The sequence below is a fragment of the Tyto alba genome, unplaced genomic scaffold, assembly GCF_018691265.1.
Source record: "Tyto alba isolate M040663 unplaced genomic scaffold, T.alba_DEE_v4.0 Super-Scaffold_45, whole genome shotgun sequence".
Taxonomy (NCBI): Eukaryota; Metazoa; Chordata; class Aves; order Strigiformes; family Tytonidae; genus Tyto; species Tyto alba.
Genome location: NW_024881321.1, coordinates 34,573,162 through 34,592,031, shown reverse-complemented (window position 1 = coordinate 34,592,031; position 18,870 = coordinate 34,573,162). Strand labels below are relative to the sequence as shown.

Below are 18,870 nucleotides of genomic sequence, written 5' to 3'. Positions count from 1 at the left end.
AGACTTCCCTTAGTCTGCTGGACACACTCCTAATATAGCCAACTATGTGGTTTGCCTTATTTACAACCAGTGTGGAGGGCTGGCTCCCATTCAACTTTGTGTCCACTGTAACCCCTGCATCCCCTTCAGCAGGGATGCAGCTCAGCTCAGTTCCAAGCCTGTACCAAAGGACAAGGTTAGTCTGTCTCAGGCATGAGAATATGCACTTCCCTTGTCAAACTGCCCAAAGTTTCTGTCAACCCAATCCTCAGGATTAAGGTCTAACCATTCAAAGTATGCCAACCACTCTGTCCTAACTGAGCACTGACAACAGCAGCAACAGCTTCAGCTGTAAAGAAAACCTCCAGGAAAAAATAGCTGCTAAAATCCACAACTTTATTAGGCGGATGTAAACTGTTACTGTTTAGACACTGACAACTCAGATACAGCCAGGCTCGAAAGAGAAGCTGTTAGAGCCTCGTAAAGGGTAATATGTGCAGCAGGCCTGTCTGTCCTTTTCTTTTCTGTGTATGAGAAAAATGCCACAAACCATCACACTCAACTGCTACAAGAACCTTGTATGGGGCACATTCAAATAGTACAAGATATATGGTAAACCTGATCTCAACCAGAGCTGGTTTTAAGTATGCTGGTCAAGAGGCAGTGTGGTAATATGAGGAAAGATTTGTGGGTAGGGAGAAAGGCTGCCTTCTGAATCAGTTTGCATAAGAGTTTATATCTCATTATATAAGATAACATATCTGAAGATTATTTCATGTGGTTCTTGCCTCAGTGTATGACAAATTATAGTTTTGTACAGTGATTTGATAAGGTCACCGTGACTGTCATGGTATATTCTACTGGATACCTCATTAGCTGTGTCTTCATCAAAACACTGAGAAAGCTTACCAGGGTATTATTTATTTAATGAGATACCCTGGATCAAACCGACTAGAATAAATGTGATTGTCAGTATGTATCTGGTTTTAAGGTCTGTATCTTCTGTATAAGCACACAATATAAAAACCTTTATGAAACATTGAAATATCAAAAACAGAGATCCTTTTATTATATCATATTGGTTATTAACTAGCACAGGACAAAGGAAGTCACTACCACTGTAACAAACAGGAGAAAAAAAAAATGTTTCAAGGATGCTTGCTAGTGTAGAGCTTCTTCACTGACTGGGTCCACCCCAAACTGCTAGAATCATTGCTATAAAACAGCCTGTTCATAAAATTGTAGCAATTTACTCACATTTGGACAGAGTGCCAATTGCATTACAACACAAATTACAAGCTTGATCCTGCCTGTACAAACAAGAGATTTCTAAGTAGAGGTGAACTGCTTGCTTTGAATTGTCACTAGTTCTCACCATGCAGGTGAGAGAAGGAATATTTTGTGGCATAACAAGCACCAGCTCCTGAACAACAGGAAGAGCTCGGAAGGGTGATGGGACATAAACAGAGAGGAAGAATGTGATTGCTACAGGCATTTTCTTCCATCACCTGCAGGTGATTTGAGCCAAAGTAACTTTACGCTATGTAGGAACAGTTTTGCCATACCTCTTTTCAGAAAACATATTGATAGAGCTTTCTTTTATATTTCTGTTTCTTACAGCTTTATGTCACTTTTCTTCAGTCACTTACCCTGCCATTTAAATTGGGAGTCAAGCCATCCTAAAAAAAAATGCACTTCAGATGGTAATTCACATTGCTTGGGGGTGATTATGTTCCTATCTAATCTGGATCACATGTCAGAAGGCATTTCCAGAATGTAAAGCTGAATGCCTATATACATGCTCACACAGGCACTCCAAAAAAGTTTGCCACTGTGCTCATATGTGCTGTATTTTGACTTTTCATGTGATACAAATGTTTGCTGTTGTGATTCAGAGAAGTAAGTACTCCTGGACCCTGGGAATAGTGTGTTTTGCAAAGTATGGCAAGTTAAAACACCTGTCTCTTCACTAAAGGCACACACTCGACTGAACTGCTGATGTTGCTTAATGCAGCAAGCTTCTCAAATAAGGTGACACAGAATTATGGTGCACAATGCCTAAAGCTACAAATTTGTAACTACTAAGACACATGCTTACCTCTATTTATGTAAACATTCACATTGATTTTGATGATATTTTAACCAATGAATAATTAAGCTTCTGGATATTTGAAGGACTATGGTCTTTACAGCATAGAAACAAAATGTAGAAGGCTTAAATTAACAGGAAAAATGGTAGTCTCAGATTCTGAGAATGTATCTGTTTGAGACTGCTACCTAAACAACATTCTTTAAGCATCTTGATGTCATTAAATGAAAAAAAACTCTCTGGAAAACTCTCTGAAACATACAGTGTTCAGCTTGGGTCCTCTGACACTTCGGCTCCAATCCTGGTCTGTTCTGGCTAAATATATGATATCAGCCTGTCTTCATAACTACAGTTAAACACAGATATTCTAATTTAGATACCCGAAATTGTCCTGAATTTCAGAAAGATAAAATATTTGAAAAGGTAAACAACTTCAGTGAACTGTTAAATAGATTATCATTCCTTAAATAACAAAAAAAAATAAAGCCAATTTTTTATAAATACCGTACTATTATAAGACACTTTTAAAGCTGGCTAGCTAAACATATTCACAGTACTAACAAAGATATATGGGAAAAACATGCAGTGAGCAGCAATTGCTTTGACACTTGCAGACTCAGATACATGGATGGTGCAAATCAGTGAAGCTTCATCCAGTTCAAAAAGCTGCATTAATTTACACCCCATATTTGATAACAGAAATCAGACCAGAAACTAGAGCACTGACCCTTTCAGTGATGCACTTTTCTGTTATGCATAATGACTTTACTATATACAGTGATTTTCTGCTACAACAATGCATGTTATTGAAATTTATTATATTAAATTAGAAATAATAATTTATTAGCATTTATGAAGCTGAACTGAATTCCATATTAAATCAATGATACAAATACAATAGCCTAACTGAAATTATGATGTCTGAACCACAGATCAATGCATTTTTTAGAGGTGTTCTTTTCAGGTATCAGAAGTTATTATGTATTGTCTACTGATCTTCCAGTTTCAAAAAGAAATACTTCTTACCCACAGAAGGGGCTAGATTAGTTTAAATCCATCTCAAATTGCACTGCTAAGGTCAGTATCAAAATACTTGGATTTGAAAATCCTTTGTTCAGCACAGGGAAAATTACTTACCATCTGAACAGCCTCTCCATTACATTTATTAAGCTGTAACTGAAGCACGGTGCTCGTAACCACTCAGCCTGATTTTAACAGCTAAAGTGTTTTCATCAGGTCAGCAGTGCTCTACTCACTGTAGTGATGGGCTTATTCCTTTTCTTTTTTCTTGGTTCCCCTCCCCACCCCACAAACAGATAATCATGAGGGAGCAATATAAATGTAAACTGTTTACCTTGTAAATAATGTAAAGAATTCAATTAATGCCAAGTCTTCTGAGAATAAATTATAATGCAGTAAAGGAGCTGATGTGCTTCTCCTGTTCTTGGCTCTGCAGATCTCCTTTTGGGTGTAATTACAAAGTTAGGGCTCTTAAATGACACATGATATACAAAGCTTCCTCGTTTTCTGCTTAACACCCAACTCTGTCTTTGCTGAAGAGCAATCCTGAGCACATTCAAGCAACCTTCCGCTTATAAAATTCTACTCCTGTGTGCTGCTCCTCAAGAGCCTTTTGATGTGACTAGACTGGTAAGCAGGAACTGCAATCAATTTTCAGTTTGATACTCAGGAAAAGTTACTTATCAATCACTATTAATCAACTCTACAGGCTTTCTAATAGACTCTATTATCTATGTATCAGCAATTCAGTGAGGTTACAGTGGCATTCTCTAAAAAGTTATTATATTTAAATCAAAGAATCGACCAATTTAGGATCTTGCCTTCATAATGATAGAAGACAGCCTGAATAATAACACATCAAATATAACAGAGGGCTCTGCACTGTCATTTGTGATTTATGTCATGTAGCAGTGTGTAACATATGGATATTTTATGTTCTACGTAAAAGTCATTAACTCTGTGCCAGCCTATTTAATAAAGGCAGCCAAACTGCCCGCCCATGCATTAGCCTTCAGTGTAATAAAACACAGGTTTCAAGTACATATGTAAGGAGTTCTTTCCATTTTTTAGAAAAAATATCATTATTATTTTCTTTTGCATGCCTTGAAGCACAGGGAACTGACAGGTCTGAATGGTCTGAGAGGAACTGTGTATATCCCAGAGCAGTAGTCCTCCTCTGTGAATCACATCCAGAAACTACATGAATGCAATGGAAATGAACAGACACAATATGCTTCAGCTCATACGGTTTCTTTTTGGTAAAGCTGCTGTCTCCACATCCTCACTATTGCTGTCATCCTTTTATACTTCCTTGGAGGATGAGACAAAGGTGCAGTCTGGATTCCCACAAACCACAGCATACCTCAACCACCTTCTCCTGCAAACATCAAAACCTTTTGTAAAACAAACAAAAACACAATCCTCTGCTCTGGAGCGCTGCAGTTTCTAACTGAGAAGACTGAATACTATCAGAGATGAGTAAAACACATTAACTAACCCATTCATCTCTCCTCATATAATGTTACAGATGACTGAGATTTTAGGAGATGAAAGTCTGTCCTCAAGGTGGATTCAGGGCTGTATTGTAGCATCTCCAAATTATGACTGTCCATACAATAGGCTGAAACACTATCTACTGCCCTTTTGGACTTTAAGAAAGGTTTTTGAGCAATTGGTCCATGAAACTTGGGATCCAGTATACCCTTACCAAAAAGGAAAAGTTTACTTTGGATACTTCTATTCTAGTACATAAAAGAAGGGTAGGAAGCAACCTCTGGCTTGCCAGTTAAGTGCCATGTACTGGCTCATGTTCACATGGTGAAGGTTCATGCAGCAAATAAAACATATCTAGACAGCATAACACATGGTCCTGATTCTCCTGTGATTACCATGCTGTGCTGTTGTGCTCTGAGACATACTTACCTTTTTTTGTGACTTGTAAATTTCACAGTGTCTAAAGTGGAGAATGCACTGTAACATAGCAGAAAGGAATTTCACAACATAAAACCAAAGGTGCTTGTATATGTTCTAGTAAGTAGTAGGAGAGTACGTGTAGGTAGGGAACACTATTTGAAGCTACAAAGTCTTTTGAAATAGATAAAAGATTGGGCAGGGCATAGAGCACATAATTTGTTTCATCCACCCTGTCTATTGAGAGAGGTGTCTAGATACCGTCTGTAGCCTTTGAACTAAATAACAATTCTGTAGACTGTCAGAGGTTCCCTCTTTTGTACAAAGTGTAGAGAGACCCTTTGAAGCTCTTCCTACGAATGCTGCCTAGCCACCTTATCTTCTGCTTGCAGCAAGGTAAGTGGTGCAAAGTGAAATTCTGCATGGCAATGTATTTCACCCAAGGAAGAATGAATTTACTTGAAGTAGGCTTAAATTTCCTTGCAACATAGTTAAGACTACTTGGTATCTTCTATGACCTGAGACTCAATGGTTGTTAAGCTAACCTTGATACCCATGTAGTAGAAAAGCAACATTATAATTTCTAACCATAATAAAATAGTTGTACAACATTCCTAGGCAATGTAGTACCAAACACTGCTCACAGGTTTGAATAAATTGTGTCATGATTCATCTGTTTTTGAAGCATTTTCTTGAACCTGGGTAACAGATTTGGAAATTATGATGGGAAGAAAAACTAAAAGAGGCACACACACAAAAGTAACATAATCACACAGACTTTGTTTCCTTAGGAAATACAAAGCAAAACATTCTTTTAAGTTTCCCAAAGATTAACAATATCCTTCTAAAGCAGCTAACTGTAAAGTTTTTCTTTAAGAAATATTCTAAGTCCTCATGTCAGGATCTGAAAAGAGAGTTTAAAGTAATCAGAAAGCAACAGTCATCTGATTCAAACTGACTGCACTAACACTTTTTTAAAGATATATCTATATATAAACAAGTTAGAAGAAAAACTAAATTGGCTGTTTGAGCTAACCCTTATAATCTTTTGTTCACTTTCGGACCTCTGTATTTATGTCACTTATTATTTGGGATTTCCTGAAGCAAACAATGTATATTTGTTGGATTAATATAAAGCACTTAATAAGGCTTGTCACCCTCAAAGCCTTTGAGAAAATAACATCAGCATATTCGGTCATATTTTAATAATCTAAATTGCTGTAAATCACACCAAGAACAAGTAAAACTTAAGAAGCTCCAAATCAGAAGACACACTGAGAGCAAAGAACATCTGGGCTTGTCAAATGACAACAAAAGAGATAAGAAGCAAGAAGTGGTAAGTCCTCAAAAAAAACCACCTCCTTTTAGTCCTTGCACAGACCTGCTTGTCTTTATTTGGTGCAATGCAAAACTTATGAAGTTGAAGCTAAGCTGTGAAGATAAAAGTTATTTTCTTACAGTGCATTAAATGGAGATGTAATAATACATTAATCTCTAGTCCACACTTTCAGATATAGGACAGAGCAGAGGGGAGGATGTGCATCTGGGAACAAAAATTCTTCCTGCCATCACAGTATGATATAAAGGGCTTGTTACACAGACCAAGGATACTCAGATCACAGTAAGTGATGAAAACCACTAAGACTGTTGCTGATACTTGTAAATCTGCAACTTTGAAAGGTACATTCACACATAGGTGCACAGTGAGAAGAAGTCAAAAATTACAGTTGCTAAGCCTCAAAGGTACTGAGAAAGATGAACATCAGCAGAAACAACCAGCTGTTTTACTGTAAATTATTGTCTGAACAAAGAATCAAAAAATCAGATTGTTTCAAAACCTGAGGCAGTTCTTGTATCACAGGTATTCTCAGATCTCACTATTTAGGCTGCAAATATGCCAGGGATCAACAGACATACAGCGTATGAGAATTACAGAAAACACTGGAGAAAAACACATAAATCAAAATTTGTAAAATCCTATATGTAGCAATTTTATTTAAAAAAAAAAAAAAAGGTATATGTGGATCAAGACAAAGAGGATATTCAGTATCATGCATCAGAGATCATCAAAAGCCAAAAGGGAAACAGTGGTTCATAGACCTAGCCATAAAGACTGGCAAGCACACAGGAAAGGAAATCCTGTGCCAAGTGGACTGTGGTTCTACACGCAATCTAATCATTTACAGAGATTACTGTAAAGTAAAAGCAGATGGAAATCTAGTTTACAGCACAGTGGAGCTAACAAAAATTCTGCAGCGGAGCTAATATGTAGGCCTTTGGTCACTGTTCAGTGTACATCAAGGGAATGCCATCTCAGTTTTCAAATAGCAAAAGGATTGGAAACAGGCCCTCCTCCTTTCTGCAGAAAGGCAACTTATCTGGAATATTGCATTCAATTCTAGACAGTCAAATTGGAGCAGTTCAAAAGAAACTACCACAAATGGTTCTGGGGCCTGAGGGACTGATTTATGAGGAAAGATGAAAAGAATTAAATATGCATAGCTTAGCTAAGCAGTGACTAAGGAGAGACAAGTTAACAGAAATCTGAAGGGTGAAAAGGAAAAAGAAAAGTTATATAGCATAAAAAGGAAAGGAATTTGGAACAATAAAATGAATTTAATATAGGGTAAATTTAGGCAGAGTACCAAGATAAAAATAAAACACATGGATGAAATTAACAGATAAAACTGCAAGATTCCCTGTTTTGTACAGTGGGTGGATAGCCACAGAAAAGCACCCGTGTGGGCACAGCGGTCCAATGTTTCTGGCACTCAGGGCAGCTCACTCGCTCAGCTCTGGCACCTCCGGATGGCCCTGCAAAGTTGTGCAGAGACAACCCTCCAGTAAAGTGGAGAGGCAACCCTCCAGATTTTCTGGTATGTAGAGCTACACCGTTGGCATCTGAAAGACTCACCTCCCTTGCGCTGGGGGGACAGTTATTGGGTATGTCCTAGTTAAGCCTGGGCTATGGTTGGAATAGCAGGGACGGCTGTTAGTCTGAGCTGCATCTTCATGGGTAAGTGAAAACGAAAGCAGGCTAAGCAGCTGCCCTAACAACAGTAGTTACAGTAGTCTGTTAAGGTCACCTATCTACCACCTAGCATTATACCTGTGGTCACATAACACTATAGCACAACTGTATGGGCACATATAATGTTAGAAAAAGTGCAGCGAATCACTATTGCATTTGCTTGTAAACTCGCATAGCAATATCACTTCTAGGTTAAGTTAAAATGGGGAAATCCACTTGATCATTTGTCTGAAGAGGAAGAAGAAGAAGAAGAAACTGAGCAGCTTCATCTCATCTGACAAACAAAAAAAGCATAGTGTCAGTGGATGGACTCCTACTCTACATGAAACTTCAAGTTCCTTCACTGAGGAAGTAACTAGACAAACAGAAAAAATGTTCCAAAGCTATTGAAGAAACTGAAGTCTAAATCTTTCAGAAATTATTACTGCAGCTCCAACATTACTTCTCACAAGACAGAAAAAACGTCTGTTAAAGACACAATAAATCTATATATTTCTTGGTGATTGGGAGGAATTAAGTATGTCATTTAGATTTCCTTAAGAGTTTTACTTTACACAACTGTCTATATGATTTACACATACCACTTCTGTAACTAACATTATTAGTACTGCAGCTAACAAAATCAAATAATTGTGTCCAAAGCAAAGCACCTGAAAAGAAAGGTACTCTTTTCATCTGCAATCTGAATAGAAAATTTCTCCTGCTTCACATAAACTGAATGCTGAGTAAAGGATACATTGTTTTCACATATTTTCTTAGTCTCCTGTAATAAGCTACCTAAAGACAGCAATACTACTCTTTCCACAAAGACTGAAAAAAGGGGAAATTTCTACATGTCTGCCTCCCTCCTTCCTTCTCCTCAGCGTAGATGTCAACATTTACACAACTTACACAAGAAATCTTTGATTCCTTATATAGTAAAAGGATCACATCTGAAAGCAATCAATTAGCTTTCAAAACATGAGCTTAATAAATTGCTCCATTTTCTACAGATGTCTTTACAGGGTCCCATATATATTTTATAAGTCATGCTTCATAACAGGATTTGCACCAAATGGGACCACAGCAGGACTCCACCAGCCTGAGGTGGTATGGCCCAGATCTATTGCCTGTCTACATGCTCTGAGTATCACTTCAATCTCATCTTAAAAGTCATACTGCATAGAGAGACATTCATTATGGGATTTACAGCCAAAGCCATCAGATGCCCCATTTTCCTTCTTCCCAAGAAAAACATTTTCTATTTTAAAATCAACAATTTTAAAATTTCCAAGTGGAAACCCTACAGGAATGTCTGTATTCTAGATGGATAAAACCTAGTAATAGGTGACTAAATGCTCCTCCCCTTCTGCACTGTGCCATCTTGTCCACACTCCTTGTCACTTCCCATTTTTACTGGCCAAAAAGAGATTAAGATGGACTACATCCCAGCTCCCATAACCACCTTACAGATGGGGGGGAATTTGCCAGGGACAGCTGTCTTTCAGTGTACATGAATGGCACTGGCAAGGAAAACAGGTTTGGCAATACCACTTGCATTTGTGTTTCTGCAAGTTACAACAGATTGACCAATGTCATATGTTACCTAAGGGTATGTCCAGCAGTCAAAATATTAGAACTTGAGGATTTGTTTTAGCAGGTCTTATTTTGCTGTTGTTTGCACTGAAGGCAGTTGATTGAAAGCAAACAAATGGAAAATACACCTTTTAATAAATCAAACACTGATTTTTTAAAATTCGTGGTGCTCCTTTATGAGACATTAAAAAAATTGCACTAGGACAACTATTTGTTCCCAATCAAACTAAATGTCAGTTGACTTAACTGATTTCCATTTGCTTAAGAAAAAATTAGAATTACTTCAATTTAAAATTTTACTTGCTTTAAAATAACCATATTTACACTGTGGCAATTTTTCCACAGACGTTCATTTAATTATCAACAAATATTTTCTTTTTGGTCTTTAAATTTGCCAACTGTGCAAAATTTACCATGATACAGTATATTAATTTGTCTGAAATGAGAAAGAAAAGGAATTGTAATTATTTGGAGCAAGAAGTTACTTTAGGAATGAAAATATGTTCCTTAGCCTCAAAATTTTCACAAACTTTGTAAGAAAAAGTGGCTATAATAGAGAGGTTTGGGGTATTTTTTTGCTATTCTCTGTTCTTGCAGCAATCTTCTCAAAAATGTAGTATCAGAATTCTGAAGCTTTGTTCAGGCAATATGGTAAGAAAATATGATACTTTGACCTTTACAAACTTCTTTCATCTTATTTTCAGGGTGGTTAGATTTCTTTGCTGTCAGCACAATCACTTTTCTAGAAGAATAAAGCACTCCAAATATCAAAAATGTAAGAGATTTCTTTATAATTTCCTTAAAAGTTCACAGTAAAGTTTTCCACAGAAAACGTTGATGCTTCTCTCTCATGACAGATTTTTTACAGTGGGAAACAAAATGATGACATAAAAATTATGTTTGGGTTGACTGAGCTCCTCATTAGTGGCAGAGGACATGTCTAAGAGGACATGAGAATTCTCTGGGACACCATAAAACTGACTAAAAAAAATAATACTTCCTCCTGCCCAATCCTGGATTAGAAGAAATCCTGTTCATGGAAAGGAGAAAACAAGACCTTGATAGTTCTCTCATACCACTAACAGTCCAGTGTGACAGAGCACCTGTGTGTCACTGTCACTGGGTCCATCACACGTCCTGCACATGCTGACATAGAGGCAAAGGGTTCCCGTATCACAGACCAACTAGGAGTCTCCAGTTCTTCTTTTTAGGATCCTCTTCTCTTCTTATTCAGTCTAAACTACACCATCTCACCCTATTGAAACACAGATGAAATTTTCACAAGCTGTCTCACAGTAAGAAAACTGACACGGCGGTATCACGTGTTTCACCCACAGTATTGCCTCTTCAGCAATGGGAGAATCAAGCTTGAGTCCCCATCCCCTGTAAACTAAAACTAATGTATCATATCACATCTTCCCCCACTCCCTTCCAAGCTGCATAAGGTTCAGGTAAAGCTATCACTATGGCACATATCTGGAGCCTCAGAAGACTCTGGGTGATGTGAGAATGGCTGAATCCCTTGGGAGAAGCACACAGACTGAATTTTAAGTGCTAAACGAGAGTTTGGGATGATATGACTCTTTCCCCTGAAGTATCCTGGAATGTGATAATGCAATCTGTCCCATAACCCTGGTGAAAAGGGACAGACACCACCATGGGTGAAACACTCATCCAACTATATTGAGAGTTCTAGTGGTTAATAATTTTATTGAAACATAAAATGCACTGAAATGGCAAGTTATGGAAAATTGGGATAAAATTAAATACAGTGGAAATCATAACCATAATCCACATAATTTACTCTTCTTTCATTCATAAATATGATAGTAATTTTGTTATCAAATAGTCTATGAATCAGTGTGAAAAATAATCAAGATGACATCTGTAAGTACATTACTGCTGGGTTTGACCTTCCAAGACAAAGTATATGATTAAGGTCTCTGGAACTTCAGACTAAAGTCAAGACTGATTTTTTTTTAATGTAAGGAAAGACCCCTGTAGTATACGGACTTTTTGAATACTGTGATTAGGAGGCAGCAAAAAGAAGGAATAAATCAGTACAGATTACAAGATATCTGAAGAGGATATAGCAAAACTTAAAGGCCAAATCTTTCAGTGCATCTTCTACTGTAATTCATTTTCTTCATGGACAATCCTTGCCACGTATTCAGATGCTGAAGGTAATAAGGGCTAAATGTTGGAGAGAATTATTATATTTCTTTTATACCTTGTTTCAAATCCTGAATTAAATTCACCAATAAACATCTAATTAGTATTTCCATCCCAGCTTTCTGTAAGCACTGGTCTGTAACAAAGCACAATGCAGTGTTTCATAATTCATACAAAGGAGATAAAGGAATTGGAAACGGAGATAATTCTGAAAGAATGGATGTAGACTCCAGTGTTCCAATTTGATGATCCTAACATGGATAAATTCACTTGGCTCAGACTTTCAGCTGGCATAACTCCTTATCAAGGTTTGAATTCTGTTTGCATTTATGTACCTCTACAGCATTTGTAGCAGAAATCAGACTCTCAAGTAATGAATTTAAGCCCCCTGACTAAAGTCCTGTTTTTCTAAGTTACCTTTGCAGATGGCTCAGAGGAAGTCCAGAGCACAGGTGGAAAACCACAGCCATAACATGTAAATGATGATATTTATGTCATAACTCGGTATACAAGGGAGAGAAGATAGCAGTAAGGTGCTGCCTAGTCTGCAAAACTTGTACATACAGTCTGTCACACAAATCATCGCGATAAAATGGTACCCAGCAGCTGGCAGATAACATGTGGTACTCTCCTACAAACTACTGTTCTCTCTTCTAAACAGCTTACGCTAGCTGATTGCCAAGGAAAAGCTACTAGCACAGAGAGGGACAGCTCTCAGCAGTGATGATACTTGGCTGCAAAAAAGGAGATGGGCACTAGTAGTGGCAACATGAGCTGCTGAAGCAGGCAGACATGCATACAGCTTGTGTTTTAAATGCTGCAGGTGCCAGCTGAAGACAACATGATGGCTGCAGCAGGCGTTATTCCAGAGTATTACTGGGACGAAAGACCTCACTGGGCATGGCCCCAGACAACCTGGTCTGACCATGCAAGCTGCCCCTGCTTAAAGCTGGAGGGTGGACTGGAGACATCCCAAGGTTGGATCTTTCCAACCTGAAAGTTCTTATGACAAGACAGTGACAGTGTATCTCATGTTCACAGCTTCCTAGTGGGAGCAGTGCACTGAAAAAATGAAAGAATATTAGTAAAATTGTACTAACGCTGTAGGACAATAGCTGTAGCCCTTCTCCGATCAGATCTCCACCCTTAATCCCTGCAGAGATTAAAAAAATGAAGTGCAAACACATGCAAAAGCCAGGGACAAAGCACTACAGTTCATAAAATACTAGCTTTGAAGTGCCATTAATTTATATCTTTTAGATACTTCCCCTCTCCCCAAAGTAGACCAAGAGACAGTGATCTGCAAACACATTTCCTCTGGTCCAATGTCTTTTCCTTCTGATGCAGAAATCATTGGTAAAATGAATTGAAAACAAATCAGGGTGTGAAGAGTCACATCCCAGCTCCTGTGAGGTTCAGCTGCTCTCAGCAGATCTCAGAACATCACTGGTGCTGCCACCCCACATGCAGCCCTGGCCCATATTTGATCCCAGCTGTCTGCCAAATACAACGATCAGCAACACTATTGGCATGATAAATCCAATGGTAACACCAAGGGGAGGATCACAGAGGAAGTGTTGCTCCTTCACTAATCACAGGTGGAGATTTTGCCAATTCTGTATGGAGAAGCATGGGCAGTAAAAAGCTCTTCTGGCAGGCTCCAGCCAGCACCCATTGTCTTCTAAAGCATACTATTTGGAAGGAAAAGTGCTAAGTGGTAAAATACCCTGATTTAGTGAGAAATCACTAATTATAAAATTCCAAATTTGGAAAAGAGGAAACAAATAATACTGCCAAAACCAATGCTGTACATTCACCTTTTGCTCTGCTGTTTTAATCCTTCATCCCAACCCTCTAACCAATGCAATGATCATCCCAAGTTGTTGTCATTCATTTCCTTTTAATGAGAGAACCTCACAGTCATCCTCATCTCTTTCCAGTTAAGGAACCTATAGATTCATTGTAGAGTTATGTGTCTAATACACTACTGAACAAACACATGCCCATATACATTTGCTACAGTTTCACTTTAAGAAAGTAAACTCAAAGTGAATAAAGACTGAACAATACTTTTCTGACATCAAGACAGTTGTTATGCCACAAATTCCTCATTTGCATTTATCAAATCTCATGACAAGCTCAAAGACTTAGTCTCAGAATGCACCTTTAAAACTATGCAGTAAATCTAATCAGTGCTTCTCTGCATGAACAGGGAATTTATGCTTATAACTCCCACCAATATTAAAAGCAGTTCCATACACAAGTCCCATTGAATCCAGATGAGAGGAAACCCTCATAAATAAATTTTCTTTGAATTACTAACATACTTCCAGGGCATCTTAATTTTATATTAAAATATCAAAGAACTCATTTCTTAACTGGAAACACAGTATTTTAAAGATAGTTTCAGAAATGTCCTTGGTACACTTAAGTCAAAGACCACAACCTGGAGAGAAAACCTTTTACAGCAATCTCCTATTTGTCATGTAAAAACAGTGACATAATCACTGGAAGTCTGAAGTTTTCCAAGACCTGCAGTAAAAAATATCATGGCTAACAAACTATTACTGGCTGTCCAGAACAAGTATCTAAAAAATAATTCATTTATCTGATGTAAAACCAGCAATTTCCGCTCAGACCCTGGAAGCTTTAAAAGGCAAACCCAAAAAGCTCAATAAATGTGCAGCTAGGAAGCCAAGCAGCCTTGATAGGCAGACCAAAAAAAAAAAAAAAAAAAAAAAAAAAAAAAGCTGCTAGGAATTTGCTTTGAATCAATACATTTAGCACAGATCCTAATTTCAGTCTTTAAGGAGGCAGCTTGCATAATTCAAGGTTAAAAGTTCATTATTATTTTTTAAGTCTGTCACACCACATATCTAAATATTCTGATAATAAGGGGATACAAGCATTTGATCTACAAGATATGATGAGATGTGCTCATAATTATGAAGCTATTCTCAGCTGTTTTACCCTTGTAAAGTGTAAGAGCCATATCCGAGGTTGTCCTTATAGGCATCTTTAACATAATGCTGTGAATGACATGTTTCTTCTTTTTGGCTATTATTTTCTCCAGAAATTAAACAGAAGTTTTAAAAGCTGCTCAGTATGAACTTCAGAATGAGAGCTTTATCACACACACAATGAAGTTGCCTCTGAACAGAGGAGAAAAAGAAACACTGCGCTCTGCCTGCATATTCACATGCAAAGTAACAACTCCCCGACTACCACATTGACATCATGCAGCATCTGCCTTCGACTTTTTGCATACGCATTGAAAAGACACACCTCGGAAAATAAAAAGACAGTTTTAAAATCAAAATAACCGTTTTGTTACTTACAGCATTTGATAAAATGGTAATGAGACATTCTTTCATCTCAGGCTGTAGTCTTGCTACAGGTTTCAGCATTCTCTTCTGCTACAACTGTCATGCCCAGAAAATGCATTATTTAGAGCCCTTCCTCAGGTATCCAGTATACCTCAGAATACATTATTTAATGTAGTTTCTGTTCCAGGATCTTGCAGAGGCTTCCCAGTCACCCTCACCCGACTGCTGGAGTTACGATAAACCTCTGTGCGTCTTGAACCATGACTACTGCACGTGCTATTGTAGCCCAATTGATTGACACCGCTCCTAATCCCACATCCCCAAGAACAGAAGAAAGATTTAATTGGTGTGCACTTGCAGCCACATTCTTCCAGCACTGAGGTGTGCTGCTGCACTGCGGCTCTCACAGTCCTGCCAGTTAATGGCTTTTCAATAGCTTTCAAATGGCAGCAAACTAAGCTTGATGAGTGGGCTCGAATACAGCAGAACAAGGGATCTTAAATTTTATTTGTGCACGTTGTTCATGTGCCAAATGTGACCGGATTCTTAGCTGGTACTAAAACAGGATTATTTTTAGTTGCCACCAGTTGCTGTGTGAATAGGAAATTGATATAGGTTGCCAAAAATAACCACCTTTTAGCATCACAGATCATTTTTCAATATGTTGTAAGGTAAAAATCAGGATAGAGCTCACAGCCATCTTCAGACTCTCTTGGTTTATGCATGGCTTCATTTGAATTGAGCTAAGAAACATGCTTGTGTGTGCATTCCTTGATATGTTCTTGTTTTGTCATTTCTTTGTATTACATTGCATCTTTTTCACAGATGGAATATTTATGTGAGAGAAAGAAAATGCAAGCTCTGCATGGTTTCTATCATGATTATGTGCATGCTATCTAATGACATTTTAATCACTGATTGTAAGACAAAATGCCTAAGAAAATGCATTACTAAGAACAAGTCTATACAATTATTTATCAGACCGTGGAATAATAAGTCAATGTATACTGACGCATTACCCAGCTTCAGATTAAGGACACACAAAAGGCAGACCTGCATTGTATTTTAAACACCCAGGCTGCATCATCCTCTGAGCACAATTCCTGCATTACTTTTCCAAGAACAGTCACCCAGGAATTTGGTTACTACTTCTTCAAGAAACCTACAGCAGAACATTTTTATAAAATGAAAAAATAATTTAAGAGAACTGCGCTCAGAGAAGATTTATGTTTGCTTACCATGTGTCATGCTTGCCAGTCATCACTTCACTGAGTGAGAGCTCTTGTAAAGGGAAACTGATAGTCCAGCCATATTTAAATCTTCATTCCTCTGAAATTTATATATATACTATTTTTATATGTATACAAAATGCATACTATTTTGTATACATACCATTTTTAACAGCTACAGAGTGTTAAAGGGACTACAAAGGGAAAAGGGTCTAACTCATTAGTGAGGATTACTAATTCAAATTCTATTAACTATTCTGCAAAGTTCCCACAAGAGCAGAAAGATATATATTCACAGGCTTCCAGTGATCCATTAGCAAAACCCTTAGGTGAAATCTCTCAGCTCCTAACAGCCACATATTTCAAATCTGGTTTTAGGTATAATATGCACAACAATAGTTTTGCAGAACTAATTATTTAGGTGAGTTTTTTTCTTGAAAACATAATTTTTAAAAAGAAAGAGAAAACAAATCTAGAAATAACCAAGGGAAATAGGGATAAATTATATAAAACACAATACAGTAATTACATTACCATGGAAACTTTTTACTGTAAAGCTCAGAAGTCCAAAGTAATTAAATCTAGCCAGACTTTCTTTCACACCTCTACAACACTAGGCCAGTTTGGGCCATATGGCTTATAAAATATACAGAGTGTTTTAAGAGGCAATGTTAGTCATAGTTCATGAGCAAGTGTCAAGTAATCTGACAAAAAGCCCTTTGAGCAATACTTTTTGGCAGAGACATTCCTGACAGGTTCATCTCTGGTGGTACTGTCGGGCAGACAGACTGCCGTGTCTAATAACATCACGCTTCTACCAACCCACGCTGGTGAAAACCAGGAGGACTTTCAGTAAACACTGGTGAACAGGAGCAATGGACAAAGGATGCTTTTCTGAAGACAGAGCTAAAAGGAAGAAGCAGCATTTTGGAATTTGGCTTGAACAAAATGTGGAGAAAAAGTATTTGGATCTGTCTCATTTCGGATCAAAATATTTGTCTATCTATTGAATTGCCATAGTGAAAACTTAGGATGGTGGAACATGATAGCATTTATGTGACAGGTTAGACGACTGCATTCTCCATCCTGCAAGGAATGAGAGAGAATTCACCAAGGCCAGATCCTGCACCTGGGTCGGGAAAACCCCCGGTATCAATACAGACTGGGGGACCAAAGGATTGAGAGCAGCTCTGAGGAGAAGGGTTTGGCGGTACTGGTGGATGAAAAGCTGGACATGAGCTGACAATGTGTGCTCACATACCAGAAATCCATCCATATCCTGGGCTGCATCAAGAGAAGAATGACCAGCAGGTCGAGGGTGGGGATTATCCCCCCTCTACTCCAATCTCTTGAGACCCCACCTGCAGTGCTGTGTTCAGCTCTGAGGTCCTCAGACCAGGAAAGACATGGACCTGTTGGAGCAGGTCCAGAGGAGAACCACAAAAATGATCGGAGGGATGGAGCACCTCTCCTGTGAGGCCAGGCTGAGAGAGTTGGGGCTGTTCAAACTGGAGAGGAGAAGGCTCTAGGGAGACGTTATTGTAGCCTTTCAGTACTTAAAGGGGGCCTACAGAAAAGATGGGGACAAACTTTTTAGTAGGGCCTGTTGCAACAGGACAAGAGGTAATGGTTTCAAACTGAAAGAGGGTAGATTTAGACTAGGTATAATGAAGAATTTTTTTTTATGATGAGGGGGTGACACACTGGAACAGGTTGCCCAGAGAGGTGGTAGATGCCCCATCCCTGGAAACATTCAAGGTCAAGTTGGACAGGGCTCTGAGCAACCTGATCTAGTTGAAGGTGTCCCTACCTATTGCAGGGCAGGGCTAGACTAGATGACCTTTAAAGGTTCCTTCCAATGCAAACTATTCTATGATTCTACAGTACCTTACAGAGTGTATAAAGGTACAGGACAGACTCTTGAATGCTGCAAGCTGTTGACTTTATACTTACGTCAGACTAACTGGGAACAGAGCTGCTGTCTGTACAACTAACACATCTCCGATTTCTTCTCTCCTACCATTCACTAGTCCATGTAAAAAAGGAAGCAGGTGGGGCTGTTTGACAAGGGAGGGTCTGCAACACTACATGGTAGCTGGAGATTGCGCCTTTCAGCTGGATCTTTGGACTGTGCAAGTCCATGGGGCAGCATGTGCCCACCTGCAGCAGGGCACTGTGCCCTCTCCCCCTCGCCAGGACTCCGTCTGACAAAAAGGTGTGGTGAGCTGCTCAGGTATGAATGACAGCCTGAAAGTGAATGAAAGAAAGGCATCAACTTTTCAAAAGGTGACACCTGGCAGATGGCTTCCTCAAAAGGTCTTTCATTTTAGAATATCACATGTGCTTTTTAAAAAACCTTATATAAAATATTTTATTTTATTACATGGGTAATTATCATTAGTGAGCTTTGCAAAAGAAGTGAAAGCTTAAACAGAAAGAAAACAGCATTGTATATTGCTGTCAGCAGGAAGTTCTGACACATATGGAAGGGCACCATTAAAGCAGCAGAAAAATTAGGAGGGAGGAAAGGTCCCAAAG

At 38.4% G+C, this 18,870-nt stretch overlaps 1 protein-coding gene across 5 annotated transcripts in view; it reads right to left on the bottom strand.

Annotated features, from left to right (window-relative positions):
* The window catches only part of MYO16 (myosin XVI), a 395,602-nt gene that overhangs the window by 299,752 nt on the left and 76,980 nt on the right, over positions 1-18,870 (bottom strand). Inside the window, exon 1 of one of the 5 annotated variants that reach the window (XM_032997104.2) lies at positions 15,116-15,381. The exons of the other annotated variants lie outside the window; for them this stretch is intronic. Coding sequence (XP_032852995.1) covers positions 15,116-15,143 — 28 coding nt within the window. The 5' untranslated portion in view covers positions 15,144-15,381. Of the gene's footprint in view, positions 1-15,115; positions 15,382-18,870 lie in introns of those variants that run through there. 5 annotated transcript variants of the gene reach the window in all.